Genomic DNA, 19,035 nt, shown 5'->3' with positions numbered 1-19,035 from the left:
TCCAGTTGTTGATAAACAGCGAGCACATGTTGAGCAGAATCTTTGACATTTTGTCGCATAACAAAACGACAGCCACTGTGATTAAAATCCAAATTCAGTAGCCTGACGTTTTGTAGTTGATGTCTCTGCTATTCTACGCTGAACAATGAAATACTTCACTACTCAGGTATGGCGTGACAATCATGTTCGCTACAGTTACAGTACAGTATCCGGACATTAGTAACTGTATTAGTAGGTTAAATTGTAGTCGCATTAATATATACATGTTGCACTTTTCGTTTTTATTAGGGGTTCGAGTGCGTAGCACTGAATCCCTATTGTAATTGTTAGGATTTTTATTATTATTTTTCTGCCGTAAAACTGAACGGGCAGCCCAAACCGTAAGGCCTAGAGACTTGAAACTTGGTCAGATGATAGAGCAAAAATCGAGGAGAACCTCACAAAGAATCAGCCCAATCGGACCATAGGTGGCGCTATAGCGAACCAAAACGCGAAACCTCTCTTAACTCCTAAACCGTTTGTCGTAGACTCAAGTGTCTTATATCATTTAAATCCTTGGGTCAATCAAAACAAAATGGCTATCTCCGATTTCATTTCCGGTATGCAAATTTTTCCGCCATTTTGAAATTTGTCCAAAACCTACTTTTGCGAACTAGTCCTAGGTTTTTCGCCCGATCGGAACCAAACCAGTGCAGAAATATTCTCTGGACACTGAATATCAATAATTATCAAAAAAAAGTTGAACTTTTGACTCACGGTCGCAAAGGGCCACCAAAACGTTCGAAAGTGACGGGGCCACTTTTACTAAAATGGCTATAACTTTTGAATGGAATGAGATATCTTCACCAAACTCAACACACACGTGTATAAGCTTAATCTTTGGTCAAATCAAAAAAATTGCGGAGCTTGTCCACTTGATGGCGCTATAAGGCGGAAAAAACATATAAACAGCTATAAATACACAGCCGTTAGTCCGATCGACTTGAAAATTGGTATGCAGTGTCTTGGACCAAAGGGCCACAAGAATCTATGAGGACATTGGCGTATCTCAAAAAACATGGCCGCCATTGGCCAATGAAGTTGGAGCACCTATTTGACAAGGTTACCAGAGGTCAATCAGAACGAAACTCGGTGAGCATGTTCGACTCATGCCCCTAAAGGTCTGTAAGAATTTTGAAAGAAATCGGCCACTAGTTGGCGCTAACGAGTTTTTTGGCTCTGTAATCACGCGGCGTTTCACACATCCACACAATATGCATATCATTTGATAGATCCCCTCATGCAGAGAAACTTTGACTCAAGAACCATTGCTGTCAATCAAATCGTTCATTAATTATTCACAAATATGTTAAAAACCTACTTTTGCGAACTAGTCCTAGGTTTTTCGCCCGATCTGGATCAAACCACTGCAGTAATATTCTCTGGACTCTCTAGATCAATAATTATCAAAAAAATGTTGAATTTTGTCCTGTGGTTGGCTATAATGGGCTAATTTAGTAAAATGGGCATGGCAACATATATCCAAAAGCCTATAAAACCTAAACAAAAACTCAAAACTTTACAAAAATGGGTGACAACATGTAGCAGATGACCCTTAACAAGCATGCAAAGTTTCATGAAGATCGGACCATAGGTGGCGCTATAACAGTTAAAAAGGTGTCAAAAACATGATATTTCTATTGTATATAGAACTAAAATCCTAATTAAACGTCAATATCTTCACATATATACTATATCTTCATATCATATGATAGATCTCCTCATTCTGAACAACTATGCCTCTAGGACCAATGTTGTCAATCAAACTGTTCTTTTAAAACATGAGATCATTTAAAAAACATACTTTGGTGAACTCGTCCTGGATTTTCAACCCATACTCAATAAAATCAGTGCAGTTCAGTTCTCCAGACTCTCTTGGTCAGTAATTATCAAAAAAATGTTGAACATTTGCATTTGGTCAGCTATAACAGAGCCATTTCATAATATGCTTTTTATCTAGTGTACATTAAAGTCTACAAATACTAAAAGAAAAAAAAATTCAGAAACTTAAGTAAAATCATGCATCGTATGATTCAAAACAAGCATATGTTTATGGACATTGGGCAAAATAAGCTTTGTAATTGTTATAAAGCTTAAAAACAATGCACCTCTATTTCAATAAAATTACAACTATAGCCACTAGATGGCAATAGAATACCACTAATGGGCTTACACATGTTAATAGAACAGTGCTTTGTAGGGGTTAATGGCTTTATGTAGTTTTAAATTTATATGTAAGTGATACCAAATCACTGTTATAACTTTTCAAATCACATTTAGCCAAAGTTTAAAGCTTAATTTATACAGATATATCATATTTGACAATTACACATGATTATGATTACAGTGAAACATGACAATGATATATCAAATCTTAAAAACACAAGTTTTAAGCATGTTGTCAATTATCATTTATTGTACAAATCTCTTATGTGCAACAAAATATGTGTGCATCTGTCTGTGTCTGTAATCATGCTTAATGAACACAATAGTTTAACCATTTCATTTCTGTGTATGTTTCTGTTTGTGAGTGTATTCTTCGTAATGGATATGTTCTGGTGTCAGCCATATATTTCATGTTGGCCAACACCCTAACGGTGTAGAAGCCGTAAAGGCCTTAAATACTCGAACCCCGTTAATTGCTGCTTGCAGCTATATTTATAACTGTGTTTTACTTGCAAATTTGTTGCATTATCCAGTGAGAGTTTGTATCTGGTAGTAATAGTTGAAAACATCCTTTATGTTTTCATTGTGATTTTCTTCTTTGCATTTGAATAATGTTATACTTAAACATCATGTTAGTATTGCAGTGCACACTTAATTTATGCAGCTGTGTTTTATGTGTTTATAGGGCAGTGATGGATTTTATAAGAGAGTTTACCACAGCCATGATATATACGATTTTATCTGTCTCATCATTACATGCTGCTTATCGGCTATTCAAGGTAAACATCCATTCAGTGTTTTGAATGCAGTGATTATATACATACATACTGTTAGTAAGATGTACGTGTTTGCACAATTATTACTTTTTTTCTATGTTTGCAGGATCATAGAGCTTCATCAGTAGGCTTCATCCTGATTGGCTGTTCCTCTGTCCTTTCAGTCTTTTCAACTAGTAACCAAACTATCCAATCACTCCAGAATGATCTAGGATGGGCAGGTGAATCGCTTGGTCCTGCGCTTATTACTTTTGACTTATTGTGGCTAAGTGAGGACCACATCACTGCTCGTATTCTTCTGATTGGCTCTGCCTTTTTCGTCATACTCTCTGATTGGATATCGTCGGATGGGTTGGTCATTATGTCACGCTGCCTGGCCTTTTCCACCCTCTCCTGTTCGCTAACAGTGTGCGCGTTTGCTGAAAATGCAGCAGGGGCAGTAGGGAGTGTTGCCCTCAGTCTGCCTTTATTAGTTTTCCCAAGGAGCAGATCTGGATCTTTGGGTTCCCTCATGTTGCATACAGAAGGACTTCTCAGCTGGATCCTTAAAGTTTTGGTGGCATTAGGATGTTGGGCTACTGGGAAGGCCCTTAATAAATTCCTGTTTGATTTAAAAGGCTGGGACTGACTTAAGCAATGGTTTCCAAAAACAAAGGAGGACCACAAAATGCTACTTTCGTACTAAGCTTACACGTAAAGGCCTTCTGTCTTAAAAGCTAACATTATATTGCATTGTACTACAGAAACTGGAGGGTTTTTTTTTTACATCCATAATCAAATAATAGAGTTTTCTCCTAACATATTAAATCTATTACACTTACATTGAGGGCTAGTAAAATCCATGAGCAATGAATAAATTGTTTTAGCATCTCCAACAATGTAGTCTTTGTAAAGAAAGAATGGGACTCTGTTTAATCCAGTGTTGCCATATCCACTTATTAAGAGCAACTTTGGTAAATGTGCATGATAATTTTACTCATTAATTTAGATGTCTAGTTATATATGTGAAACATTTTGTTTTTGTAAAGTGATATAATTATTAAAAAGATGTTTTCTGAATGTCAAAAATGCAACTTAAATGTATAGTTCACCCAAACTATAAATTCATAATTTGCTCACCCAAACCTGCTTGAATTCATATTTACATTACATTTAGATTTATTCATTCAGCAGATGCTTTTATCCAAAGTTCCTTTCAAATGAGGAATTGAGCATTCAAGTCAATATAATTTATTTGTCCTGCTGAACACAAAAGAAGACATTTTGTTAAGTCAGTGCAGGTACATGTAGTTTGTTTTTCATTCAAGATCTCAGGTGGTTTAAACATACATAGTATTATATGTTTGTGCAAAGGACAGGTTGATTCAAACAATGAAGCACAGAAAAGAAACATCAGTATATGCTGTTACAATTTATTTTTATTTTTATTTTTCAACCTGATTTAGCAGGTTTAGTGAATAAGTCACTAATTTGAATAAATCAGATTCAGGATTTAGCTTGAATTGGATTATATGAAACAGGTTGAATAAAAATGTTTAATAAAATATTTCTTGCTCACTAGTTGTGATGTTCTTTTAAATATGATGCTGATGCATCTTGTTAATGAGGTGTTCTGAGATCACAAAGGATAGGTTGCTTAGATTTAATGCTTGTAGTTTAACATTAATGTAAAACTCTTTTATGAAGTCTCCATTGAGATATGATTTTACATCAGCCATAAGACTTTTATTTCTTTAATATTATGACGCTTGTAATAGGGAAGGGGAACACGGTGAGGATGGTCCATTATAGTCAGCATTTAATAGCTTGGAGGCCTAAGCACAAGGCACTTTATTCTTGGCACTTTGCAAAAGTCTGTATCATTAGACAGAGCATGGTATCAGTAAAGTGTCCTATCAATTTTAAATTTATTATAGTCATCCCCTTCACCACATCCTAGCAAACACCTAGTAACCATCCAAAAACACCTAAGCAGACACCTACCCCCTAGTAACCATCCAGAACATCCTAGAAAACAACTATTAACTAGTTAACAAACCATAGCAAACACAAAGCGACCATTAGAAACACCCTAGCAACCGTCTAGAATACTCTAGCAAACAACTAGCCCTAGCAACCATCCAGAACAATCTAGCAAAGATCCTTAAGGGAACTAACTTAATTTAAATGACTGAAACTTTTATTTGGTTGAAAACAGAATATAGGGTAAAAGCACTGAGCACGTCTGTCTTGCTCAGCGCCAGACAAGGCACAAAAGCATGTTTGAATTTAGCAGTGAAAGCTTAAATACACCCGTGACTGTCCGATTGAAAATCGACGAGTGTTGGGGGATATAACCATATACCAAAAAAGGTAGAATTTTGATGTTTCGAAAGAGTTGTTGTAAAATGTAATGGTCACAGTTATGTGGCTTTGAAATATGTTATGGAAAAGCAAATAAAAAGAAAAAAAAATGTTATGTAGCAAATAAAACTGACAAAATGTACTTTTTTCAATTGAGAAATAAATGCCCAATGTGACATATATGTAACATGAAAAATTTATTATAAACGCCCAATGTCACATATATGTAACATTACAGATCTTTCACAAAGAAGGGTTGCATTTCAAAAACAACTGCAGAAACATGTTATAAGTGGTCCATTTGGTTTATATTATATGCCTCATAATTTTCCTAACAGGAGAAATTGTGGATCCCCAGGAACAGGGTTGAAGACTTCTGATCTAGAACATCTTAGCAAACACCTAGGAACTGCCTAAAATTCCATAACAAACACCTAGCAACCATTTAGAACATCCATGCAAACACCGTAGCATCCATCTAGAACTATAGATATGTACATGGACAACATTAAGGTTAGTCATGGAATCCCCGTCATCCCCGCTGTAATTAAAGAGGTTAAACAAGCCCAGGCCCAGTTGAACGCGGGTACTAGACAGTGCTAAATACCCTCAAACGAAAGCAAGGGGGGGGGGAGTATATACAAAACATATGCAGATAAACAAACAGTGTTCCAACCAATCAGCGTCAGGGGTTTGGTGTTGTGGACTTTCGCTCCGCCTCCCTCACATCCCTGTGTTACGGTTTAACTGGTTACCGTGTTATCTGGTGACCAACTTCCTGGTTCAGGTCCTCAGCGCCAGATGTGATGGACCGAACGCTGCAGATTCGCCGATTCTGAAAGCACAAACTGACGTGATATTAAGCTGTCTAATAAACGCACACTTGCTCATTAGATGTTTTTGATATTCTTGTAAAGATGACAAATTATTGGTATGATAGCCCGTAGCGGCTGAAATACGAAAAAAATAATAATAAGTCTGTTTGGCACGGGTTTCGAACACGCGCTAAAAATAGACGCATTGTGAAGTGACAGCAATGAACGCACTGAGCTAACGAGCGGCTTTAATTCAATCACTGATTGTTGCAAACAAATCAGAATTTTACTGTCGGCGTGATATGCAGCTGGCTGAATCAAAGAAATGTGCCCGTGTTAACTTGTGACCTGTGTTTACTGTTATGAAAATGAATATTGTAGTGAAAGTATATTACATGTTATGGTTTATGATGTTAAAGTACATTTCATGGAGTCACAGACAATTGTAAATGTGAGGCTACTGTGGTTTAATTAGAAAACGCTATTGTTAAACTATATTTAGCCTACTATAGTAAAAACATGATACATTTTCTTAATAGACAAGCTTATGTCTCATTTGATTAATATAAAACTTGACATTATTTCAGGTTGTTTTTGCCGTTGTTCTACTATAAATACTTTGGAAACATTAGACTTGATTTCTTGATTGTAGCGAATGAAATGTAACATAAATTCTAGTCTGCTTATAAATGTTACTTTGTAAACGTGTTAAATTGTGATTTGCGTTCGATAGCTGTTTTTTTTAAGTAAACAATATATAAAATATAGCCTTTTCTATAGACAACAAGCTGCATGTAAATGTTGGGGTAAATGTACCCATTAAGCCCACTTTCAGCTTTAAAGTAAAAAAAGGGGGAAAACATATTTTATGCAAATTATGATTTTAACCAATTCAGTGATTTGTTAATTCCCTGACACATGTTGAGTTAGCCCCACTTGTGTAAAAAAAATCACTAAATTCACTTTTTTTAAAAGATAGGCTTAATTGTATACAGTGCCACAAAATGCATGCAAGCAGTCAACACAAGCTTCTCTTGAATAAAGAAAAAAAAAAAAATCTTAAAGTGGGCACAATGAAAATTACTATGATGCTTAGTCCACAATATATTTAAGCTTCATGCATGTCTTTGTAAAGATATCTTATAATTTTTTAAAGGAAAACATTGTCTTTTTTTCACCATTACTCACTGTGGTACCAATTAGGCCCAAGGTATGTTTTTTTCTTTTTTTTTTTTAATGAGAAATCCCTCTAATTACAAACTTAGATCAATTTTCGGAGTGTGCTTTTACCTTACTAACCTTTTACCTTACCTTATGTACTACTTTAATTTACAAATATATTTAGATATTTAGGCCTACAAATAACACATTGTGTAGCACCATTATATAATGGGTGTCTGCTAATATTTGATTGCAAAAATGAAATAGCTAAAAAGCTTGACACAGGATTTTAACCTATATGTAATAGACTGCACATAGTATTATAGCAGATGCAATCACAGCGAGCTATTCAACCACACTGTTATATGTACTAGCCCCTTTTTACACTTTGGCATAAGGTAGCTTCAGTCTATGATTCTTTGAATTTGCCTGTGTTAACTTGTGACCCTGTGTTGCCTGTGGGAACTTGTTTGCTAGCCAAAATCTAATTTTACTGTTGCAATAAATTGACGTTATTTCCAGTTAAAAAGCTGCTTACAAATATTACTTGTCACTAGAAAATCTCATTTGATTATAACAAAATCATGTCTATTTAAGTCACTTTTTAAGTATTTATACGAGAAAAATGTCAAAACCAACGTGTAAATAACGTTATTTTTTATATATTTATCAAACGAGACATAGCTAGTCTCTGAAGAAAATGTACCATGTTTTTACTATAGTAAATAGTTTAACGATAGCGTTTGATAAATTAGCCACAGTAGCCTCGAATTTACAATTGTCTGGGACTCCATGACATTAACATCACAAACCATAAAATGTAATATACTTTTACTATAATATTCATTTTCATAACAGTAAACACAGGTCACAAGTTAACACGGGCACATTTCTTTGATTCAGCCAGCTGCATATCACGCCGACAGTAAAATTCTGATTTGTTTGCAACAATCAGTGACTGAATTAAAGCCGCTCTTTAGCTCAGTGCGTTCATTGCTGTCACTTCACAATGCGACTATTTTTAGCGCGTGTTCGAAACCCGTGCCAAACAGACTTATTATTATTTTTTTCGTATTTCAGCCGCTACGGGCTATCATACCAATAATTTGTCATCTTTACAAGAATATCAAAAACATCTAATGAGCAAGTTTGCGTTTATTAGACAGCTTAATATCAAGTCAATTTTGTGCTTTCAGAATCGGCGAATCTGCAGCATTCGGTCCATCACATCTGGCGCTGAGGACCTGAACCAGGAAGTTGGTCACCAGATAACACGGTAACCAGTTAAACCGTAACACTTGCACCAGTAGGAAAGTCCACAACACCAAACCCCTGACGCTGATTGGTTGGAACACTGTTTGTTTATGTGTGGAAAGGTTGGTAGTGCCGATTGTTTTTTTTGGCATATCTCGGACCCTAGGCTGACCAGAGAGACGCGGTTTTTTCACAGACAATTTATGGGGCAAGCAGCGAGCGGATCGTGAAGAAAGGTCAGCTGAAATTGACACTTTATGTTTTAGGCTAGAAATCGCTGATACAACCTTTAACACATTTTATAACCTGTATTGCTTTAAAAATGCGATTGGTTGTTTTTCTATGAACGGTACAAAGTTTCAATTTATGTTCAATGTTCATTTTCATAAAAATTAAGAGGCTTGTTAATGTTAATTTGAGCTTTATTTCATTATGTTGTGATAACATTAGTGGTTAATTCGTCGCTGTACAGAGTGAAATGCGTGCCTGCAATCTGCAGTGCATTTTGGTTAATCTAGTTCATAACTATTATGGTTAAAAAGAAGAAATTGAAATCTTGAATTGTGAGTTTAGCATTGTAAGTTACCTGCATATTAGAAGATGGGACAATGTAGCCTACTAACTAAATTATGTATTTACAGGTTGTGAAACAAGAACAAAGACATTTGTTGTAACGCTGTCCCATTTTATGCTTGCAGGTATGAGTTATTGTGTTCATTTTGTTGTATTATTTTTCTATTAACTTTATATAAAAAAATATGCTTTTGGGTTATGCGTTTTATTAAGTGGAACAATTTAAGATACTGTGAAGAGAACAAATAATTGTAATATGAGTCTGCGTGAAACATTCTGAAGAGAGATTGTGAAACAAGAACAAAGACATTTGTTGTAACGTTGTCCCATTTTATGCTTGCAGTAAACACCCAAAAATAGGCACTACTGGTGTTTGTCTTTATTTGGGGTTGGTCTTTTGGTGCATCTGGTGTTCGCCTACATTACCCTGGACCACAAAACCAGTCTTAAGGGTCAATTCTTTGAAATTGAGATTTATACATCGTCTGACAGCTGGATAAATAAGCTTTCCATTGATGTATGGACAATATTTGGCCGAGATACAACTATTTGAAAATCTGGAATCTGAGGGAGCAAATAAAAACGAAATGTTAAGGAAATCGCCTTTAAATTTGTCCAAATGAAGGTCTTTGCAATGCATATTACTAATCAAAAATTAAGTTTTGATATATTTATGGTAGGAAATTTGCTAAATATTTTAATGGAACATGATCTTTACTTAATATCCTAATGATTTGTGGCATAAAAGAAAAATAATAATTTTGACCCATACAATGTATTTTTGGCTATTGCTACAAATATACCTGTGCTACTTAAGACTAGTTTTGTGGTCCAGGGTCACATATTCTGATTGCATTTTTCTGAAAGAAGAAAGTCATATACACCAAGTAAGGAACAAACACTTTTGGTTCTTCATGAATCATCATCACAGAATCCTTTTCTATGGTTGTCACTTTGAATATAGCAACATCAAAGCGCTTTGTTGAGCACCTGACTTCCTGTTCTCCCTCGCTCATCAATCTCCATTAGTTTCACCCCACCACTGCAGTGCACAGAATCTCTGCGCTGAGCGTGCTTAAACACTGCTGAGGAGAGAGAGGGGAAGGGGGAGGAGAGAGATGGATATTGAGAGAGGAGGAGAAGAAGGAGGGGAAAAAGGAAGCCAGAAATAGCAGGTTGGACAGATGTGCAGAGTCAAGAGCTGGTGTTGCCATTCAAATCCCAGAAACACCAGTGGACAGGCACAAACACTCCTGCAGAATTATTATGTAGAGCTTCAAAGCTGAAGAATGGGAATGCAGTGACTGCAGTTGTTGAGGATCAACCTCAGCAGATGGTAAGACTCTGCAAAACATTGGTAATAGCATTGTTCTGTGGAGCTTGACGACAATGGTAATGCCATCCAGACTGGATTTGTAGCAGTTTAGTAACACTCGTCTGATTGCACTGCAGTGTGAGAAGAGCGGAGGGATGCTGTGAAGCCAAAGCATTATTTCCATCCGCTGTCGTTGTATCCGCACCTTAGGAAACATGTACGCCTTCTATTCTCTGCTGGTGTACATTTTCTACACCGTTTTCAAAAAGGAGGAGGAGGCAGTGCTCGAGGGGGCGTGCGGAGAATACCCGGAGGTATGTGTGGCTGCAGCGGACAGACGCCGATAGACATGCTAATATATGCATTCCCTATTGTCTGAATAAAATGTGTGCAGGTAGAAAAATGGAAGGATTCGATTTAAAAAAAAAAAAAAAATAAGTAAAAAATTCTAAAATGGTTATAAAATAAATTAATACCTTTTCAATATAAGAGGTAGTGGCAATTTCACTTAGGTGAAAATTCGATAATGCACGCATGCACAGTCACGTATCTTATGTCCTCATAGTGGCTTTAACATCTTCCAATAATCACATTCGTCTTCCTCCGTAACTGACAGGAGCCTGGCCATGTTTCCATGGAAACAGAGAGCAAGGGGAAGGGTAGCCACACCCCCAGGTTGGGCAAAAGAGGGTGTGCAAATCTGAGTGATTCCTGTAAGAATGTTTCCGTAATCTTGTTTCACTACATGATGTTCTAAATACAATGAAGTGCTGCTTCATCTAATCAGTATGCAACCACAATTGTCTTTTAAATTGCAGGCAGCAGCAGTGATAGTGATGGGACGTCCTTTAGTGATGAAGATGATGAGTTTGATGAAGGTCACGGATTACCTGCCAAAACACCATTAACGGCTTTCCTGTCTTTCAAGCAAGAGGCAGAAAAGAGAAGAGCTACTAATTCTCCAGCAGAGCCAAATGAAAAGGTGAAGACCTTCTAACTGCATTTACATTTACCATGCTTCATAAAAGTGGTTATTTGGAGAAGTGGTAGTTTGCAATATGTGACCCTGGACCACAAAATCAATCATAAGGGTCAATTGTCGAATGAAAGCTGAATAAATATGATATAAATAAAAAAATAAAAAAAAGGATTGATCCAAGTCATACTTGGGTTATTAGACCTTGTTCAGGCTAGATGCCATAATTTATTTTTCATGAATTAAAATAGGGCTGAACATTGAATGTACTTTATGTCCATACAGCCTCATTTTCATTACACAAAAATTCAATATGGTGTCCTAATTTGTTGTCTTTGGATAAGTAACCATGAAGAAATGTTATTTTAGCATTAATATTACTGAGATTCTATTATAAATGTAATTATATTATAGCTTCTGTTATAGTTTATAGTTTATATTGTATTTGAAATTTGAAATCTGTTTATATTTTAATTTTATTTATTTGTTTTTATTCACCAAGGATGTGTTAAATTGATCATATGTGATAGCAAAGACTTATATTGTTAGAAAAGATTTCTATTTTGAATAAATGCTGTTCTTTGTAACTTTTTATTCATCAAAGAATCCTGAAAAAAAGAATCACAGATTGCAAAAAAATATTAAGCAGCATAACTCTTTCCAACATTGGTAATAAATCAGCATAGTAGAATGATTTCTGAAGGATCATGTGACACTAAAGACTGGAGTAATGGCTAATGAAAATTCAGCTTTGCATCACATTTCAAAATCGTTATTTCAATATTTCGGTCGATATTTCAAAATATATTAAAAATAAAATTTTAAACTGTAATAATATTTCACAATATTATTGTTTTTTTTCTGTATTTTTTATCAAATAAATGCAGCCTTGATAAGCATAAGAGAATTCTTTAAAAAATCATTCAAATCTTACTGATCCCAAACTTTTGAATGACAGTGTACATAAATTTGAACTGAACGAAAAAAGGGATATTGTTGCCTGAAACAACATGAAATTAAGTTTAATTTTCTAAAATATTTTATGTTAATTAATGTTTTTTGAAGAAATGAAAATCTTGTTTTATGGTTTTAGTTTCAGTTAACTATAATAACCCTGCCACCAAGTAATCACCCAAACCCTAGCAACATTTTAGACCACTTTAGCAACCACATAGCAACATGCTAAACAACCTAGCATTGTGATGACAAAATTTGTACCAGTCACATATTCTGAAAGAAAGTTGAGATATCTACTGCAGTAACACATGAAAATACAATTTATATATTTAATGTGCATAATATTAACTGTGTATTTTCCAGGTGACGGAGTCTCCATTGTTGTCTGTGATGTCCCACCTCCTGAGTTTCCTGGAGCAATATTCCCACCTGCAACAGCTGCAGCAGCAGGCAGATCAGTACCGTCTGCAGCTGCGCAGACACCGTGTCCAGCACCGGCGGAAAATGAAGGCCCTGCATGCCTCTTACCGCCAGCGCCTCAGAGACAAGAACAGTGTGATTAACAGCCTGGAGGAAGTGATCGCTCAGCAGCAGAGCCCATCACCTGAAAATGAGGGTGAGACCTTTTGAACCTAAAGAAAGAACAGAATCTAAGTGTGAAGATTTTAGCAGTGAATAACAATTAGTTTAATATTAGATGCAGCTTGATAGTACCTCAATATTGATTTGTTGGAGGATGCTAAATCTGTTACTGGCCCTGCTGATTGGTCTGTATGAAGGTATGAGCCTTTATGTTAAAGGAATATTTTTGGTTCACTTAAGAGGCTATTGATTTCCACAAAAGGAAAAAAAGAAAATTTAGAGAACATTTTTTTCAGGATTTCTTTCACTTAATATTACATTTATTGATTTAAATTTAAATTGTGTCATTAATTACTCACCCTCATGTCATTCCAAACCCGTAAAACCTTCGTTCATCTTCTGAACACAAATTAAGATATTTTTGATGAAATCCGAGAGCTTTCTGACCCTGCATAGACAGCAATGCAAGAACAATGTTCAAGGTCCGGAAAGGTGGTAAGGACATTGATAAAATAGTCCATGTGACATAGAAGAAACTGTTGAATAAAGTCATTATTTTTGTTTTCTTTGCCCATAAAAATTATTCTTGTAGCTTCATAACATTACGGTTGAACCACTGATGTCACATGGACTATTTTATTGTTGCCCTTACTACCTTTCTGGGCCTTGAATGTATGCAGGGTAAGAAAACTCTCAGATTTCATCAAAAATATATTAATTTGTGTTCTGAAGATAAACAAAGGTCTTACAGGTTTGGAACGACATGAGGGTGAGTAACTAATGGCAGAATTTTCATTTTTTGAGTGATCTACCCCTACAAATAACCTTAAAAATGTTTTTGGAATATACAATATTCCTAACTTTATTCTTAGGTTAAAAAAACAAACAAGAAAATAGCAGTTCAAAATATTTTTTTTTTTGTGAATCCAGCCCTAGGTGTGTCACGGATTGGCCAGGTTCCACCACATCACTCACACAGCGATCACAATCACCTGACTTCTAATCAGACGCACCTGAAGCCAATCACCAGCACCACATATAAGCACACCACACACCTCACTCAGTGTCTGGGCTCGTTTGCACGAAGCGGACTCATTGTGTTTCTCTGTCGAGTTCACAAACTTCAAGAATATACTTACCTCGCTACTTACCTGTTGAAACTTACCTGCTTTCTCATTTGTTCCAGTACGAAGTCTGTTCTCTGTTCCAGTCAGCGGTGGTTCAGCCGTAAGCCAGTCTGTCTGTCACCAACGGTGTGTGTGTGCGTGTGTGCGTGTGTGTGTGTGTGTGTGTGTGTGTGTGTGTGGGTCGAAGTCCTCCTCCCGTCGTTCCTGGAAAGGAAAAGATCTATCATCAGTATTCATCTCCATTCATCAAGAATCATATCTGGACTGTAATACTTACCCGGTTCTGCACGTCATCTAATCCACAACGCTCTGCTGAAAATAAACATTGTTACTATTATCATTTACCTCTCTTGTTTGGTCTGCTTCCGTAACAGTTAGCCCGGACCAACACAGTATCAGCATGAGCGATCTGGATCCATTTCAAGAGCTGGTGGACTCACTCAGGAAGGTTTTGTTGGCTAGTCATGCCACCACTCCAACTTCAGTTCGTCCCACCGCACCACCGGCACCCAGCACTTCTTCGGCTCCCTTCAATGTCCCTTCCAGTCCTATGGCCCGACCAGCGCCCTACTCTGGCGGGGCGGAGGAGTGCAGCGGATTCCTGTTACAATGTTCATTAATATTCACAATGCAACCTGCTCTCTATTCCACAGATTCTTCGAAAATAGCCTTGATCACGTCTCTGCTTACCGGACCAGCTCTCAAATGGGCGGACACGTTATATCAACAGGCCGGGCCGGCAATCCATTCGATCCAGGCCTTCGTCGCTCATTTTAAAGAGGTTTTCGGACGTTCTGATGCAGAAGTATCCGCAGGAGAACAATTGTATCATCTAAAGCAGGGAAGTATGAGGACACAAGATTACTCCCTGCGTTTTCGCACTTTGGCCGCTGCCAGCGGATGGAATGAGCGATCGTTACTGACCACGTACCGGCTCGGTCTAGAACCCAATCTCCGGATGCAGTTAGCTGCTTTGGACGATTCCATGGGATTGGAAAAATTCATTCAGCAGTCACTTCGTTGTTCAGATCGTCTAAAATCCTACCAAGATCAGTCCGCCACTACTGCACTCCTCCGACCAGTAACATCCGCCAGCCCTCCAGAACCAGAACCAATGATCCTGGAGTCAGGAAAGATCTCTGCAGCTGAGCGACAGAGAAGGCTGACCCGGGGTCTTTGCATGTACTGTGGGGCTGCGGGGCACGTCCGACTCAACTGTCCTCTACGCCCGATACGATCTTTGGTGAGTGTAATACGTTCTGAATTGGATAACATGCATCCTCTGACTACCAATGTTCAGTTAACCACCCACGCCTCTTGTGTTACAGTCGCAGCCCTCATCGACTCCGGGTCAATGGGAAACTTCATCTCGAACACCCTCTGTCGCCAGCTCCAGCTACGCACCCAAGCCTCAACCACCATCTACCAGATTCAACCTATAACAAACCGGATCAGCTCACGGACCCGTATTCACCGGAAATGTGAACCCATCATCCTACAGATCGGAGTTTTACACCGTGAGGAGATTCAGTTTCTGGTTCTGGAGGGAGCCACTATGGACATCATCTTGGGGCGCCCATGGCTGGTGAAGCATGATCCCATCCTCTCTTGGGGCACAGGAGAGGTGACAAAATGGGGAAAAGAATGTACCAACCAATGCTTCCCAGATCTTCCACGTCCTAGACACAAGATACTACCTGTCAACGTCACCTCCGTCGAAAGTCCTGTTGAGAAACAGTCAGTCCAGATTCCTGCCATTTATTCGTCATTTCAAGACGTCTTCTGCCCCAAGAGAGCTTCCCAGCTACCTCCACATCGGCCATGGGACTGCGCCATTGACCTAGTTCCGGATACTCCAATGCCCAGAGGTAAGATCTACCCGCTGTCGCTTCCGGAGACCAAGGCAATGGAGGAGTACATACAGGAGGCTCTCGATCAGGGTTACATCCGACCATCAACATCACCCGCAGCATCCAGTTTTTTCTTCGTGGCAATAAAGGATGGAGGGCTGCGGCCATGCATCGATTACCGCATACTCAATCAAGGCACCATCAAGTTCCGGTATCCCCTTCCTCTCGTCCCTGCGGCCCTCGAACAACTACGCACTTCCAGGGTGTTTACGAAGTTGGACCTCCGCAGCGCGTACAACCTCGTGAGGATACGTGAGGGGGACGAGTGGAAGACTGCCTTCGTGACCCCTACTGGCCACTACGAGTATTTGGTCATGCCCTATGGTTTGGTCAACGCCCCCTCCGTATTTCAGAACTTCATTCACGAGGTACTCCAGGAGTTTCTGCACCACTTTGTCATCGTCTATATAGACGATATTCTGATTTACTCCCGGAGTGAGGCCGAACATCGCCTCCACGTTGCGGAGGTCCTTCAAAGATTACGGGATCATCACCTGTATCTCAAGGCGGAAAAATGTTCATTTCACCTATCAGCAGTACACTTCCTTGGATACGTCATCGACCAGAAGGGGGTCCGTATGGACGAGAGGAAGGTATCTGCAGTTGTATCCTGGCCAGAACCCACTACTATCAAAGAGCTTCAACGATTCTTAGGTTTCGCCAATTTCTACCGCCGGTTTATCAAGAATTACAGCATCATCACTGCTCCACTTACCAGTCTGCTCAAAGGAAAACCACGAACTCTACTCTGGAACCCTGACTCGGCCGCAGCCTTCCATAACCTCAAGGAAGCATTTACACAGGCACCTCTTCTAACCCATCCTGACCCTGATCTCCCTTTCGTGGTAGAGGTGGACGCCTCTACTACCGGCGTGGGAGGTATTCTGTCACAACATCATGGTACTCCTCCATTGCTTCATCCCTGTGCCTACTATTCCCGGAAGCTCAGCCCAGCGGAGAGGAACTATGACATCGGCAACCGCGAGCTCCTTGCCATCAAGCTCGCTCTGGAGGAGTGGCGACATTGGTTAGAGGGATCCAACCACACGTTCCAGGTGATAACAGATCACAAGAACCTTCAGTACCTCCGAGACGCCAAACGGCTCTGTCCCCGTCAGGCAAGATGGTCCCTGTTCTTTTCCCGATTCAACTTCACCATAACCTACCGGCCAGGATCCAAGAATACCCGAGCTGATGCTCTGTCTCGCATCCATGATTCCCACGACTTGCCTGACACACCCACGACCATAATCCCCGAAAACATCATTGTTCAACCCATTGAATGGACGAACCCGCCAGCTGTCGCCACTCCGGAACCCAGATCTCCGCCGGGCTGTCCACCAGGTCGCAGATTCATCCCTAGGACCCAGCGGGTAGATCTAATCCATTCAACACATACCTCTCTGGGCACTGGACATCCAGGGGCCAACAACACTCTCTCGCTGCTGACGGACCGCTTCTGGTGGCCGCACATGGCAAGGGATGTGAGAAGGTATGTCCAGGGATGTAAGGAGTGTGCGATGTCCAAGAGTCCACGTCATCTGCCTGCTGGGAAACTCCATCCCTTGCCTGTGCCGAACCGCCCCTGGTCACACCTGGGAGTTGACTTCATGACAGATCTCCCCTCATCTGACGGTAACACCTGTATCTTTGTCATAGTTGATCGATTTTCAAAATTCTGCCGACTGATACCTCTGAAAGGTCTTCCCACAGCCCTAGAGAACTGCTCTTCAACAAAGTCTTCAGGTACTATGGCATTCCGAAGGACATCGTCTCAGACAGGGGTCCACAGTTTATTTCACGGGTGTGGAAGTCTTTTCTCAAACTCCTAGGTGTGACCATTAGCCTCTCCTCTGGATACCACCCTGAGACCATGGTCACCAGGACTCCTGGAACCAGTTCCTGGGTTGGGCAGAATACGCCCAAAATTCACTGCGGCAACCCACCACAGGACTCACGCCATTCCAGTGTGTGCTCGGCTTCCAACCACCTCTCTTCCCCTGGAATGGCGAACCATCACAGGTGCCCGCAGTGGATTACTGGTTCCGGGAGAGCGAGAGAGTCTGGGACGAGGCTCACCATCATCTTCAAAGGGCAGTGCGCAGAACTAAAACCACTGCTGATCAGAAGAGGATTCCTGGTCCCACGTACACTCCTGGGCAGAAAGTCTGGCTCTCCACAAGAGACATCCGTCTGCGCCTGCCCTCGAAGAAATTGAGTCCCAGGTTTGTTGGCCCCTTCACCATCGTGGAACAGGTCAACCCCATCACCTACAGACTCCAATTACCACCACAGTACCGTATCCACCCCACATTTCACGTTTCTTTGCTCAAACCCTTTCACCCACCTGTGATTCCCTCCACAGAACCTGGTCAGGAAGAGGAACCCCCTCCCCCCTTGGTCCTGGAAGAGGGATCCATCTACTCGGTCCGAGAAATCCTTCTGTCCCGACGTCGTGGTGGTAATCTGGAGTATCTTGTCGACTGGGAAGGCTACGGACCAGAGGAGAGGTCGTGGGTACCCAGAGTCGACATTCTAGATCCAGCCCTCATGGAGGAATTCCACCGTAACCATCCTGAATGTCCAGCCCCTCGAGGACGAGGTAGACCACCACGACGTCGGAGGCCTCGGCCCTCAGGAGCGGGCCCTGGGGAGGGGGGGGTAATGTCACGGATTGGCCAGGTTCCACCACATCACTCACACAGCGATCACAATCACCTGACTTCTAATCAGACGCACCTGAAGCCAATCACCAGCACCACATATAAGCACACCACACACCTCACTCAGTGTCCGGGCTCGTTTGCACGAAGCGGACTCATTGTGTTTCTCTGTCGAGTTCACAAACTTCAAGAATATACTTACCTCGCTACTTACCTGTTGAAACTTACCTGCTTTCTCATTTGTTCCAGTACGAAGTCTGTTCTCTGTTCCAGTCAGCGGTGGTTCAGCCGTAAGCCAGTCTGTCTGTCACCAACGGTGTGTGTGTGTGTGTGGGTCGAAGTCCTCCTCCCGTCGTTCCTGGAAAGGAAAAGATCTAT

General features: G+C 40.1%; 1 protein-coding gene and 1 long non-coding RNA gene across 3 annotated transcripts in view; both read left to right on the top strand.

Moving 5' to 3' along the window:
* Nucleotides 1-7: 7 nt before the first annotated feature.
* Nucleotides 8-4,527, top strand: LOC141343336 (uncharacterized). Its single transcript, XR_012356726.1, has 3 exons — nucleotides 8-166; nucleotides 2,891-2,984; nucleotides 3,088-4,527. It is a non-coding gene; the product is annotated as an uncharacterized lncRNA (long non-coding RNA).
* Nucleotides 4,528-10,252: 5,725 nt separating this feature from the next.
* LOC141342564 (kinesin-like protein KIFC3) overlaps nucleotides 10,253-19,035 on the top strand; it is a 26,121-nt gene continuing 17,338 nt past the window's right edge. The window contains exons 1-5 of one of the 2 annotated variants that reach the window (XM_073847040.1): nucleotides 10,253-10,463; nucleotides 10,580-10,756; nucleotides 11,059-11,155; nucleotides 11,261-11,424; nucleotides 12,739-12,991. In XM_073847040.1, coding sequence (XP_073703141.1) covers nucleotides 10,658-10,756; nucleotides 11,059-11,155; nucleotides 11,261-11,424; nucleotides 12,739-12,991 — 613 coding nt within the window. In that variant the 5' untranslated portion in view covers nucleotides 10,253-10,463; nucleotides 10,580-10,657. Of the gene's footprint in view, nucleotides 10,757-11,058; nucleotides 11,156-11,260; nucleotides 11,425-12,738; nucleotides 12,992-19,035 lie in introns of both variants that reach the window. The other variant, XM_073847041.1, reaches the window with a different exon arrangement.

This window comes from Garra rufa, chromosome 9 (assembly GCF_049309525.1).
Source record: "Garra rufa chromosome 9, GarRuf1.0, whole genome shotgun sequence".
NCBI classification, from domain to species: Eukaryota; Metazoa; Chordata; class Actinopteri; order Cypriniformes; family Cyprinidae; genus Garra; species Garra rufa.
Note: the sequence above shows the minus strand (reverse complement) of the source record. Positions and strands in the feature narration are given on the sequence as shown.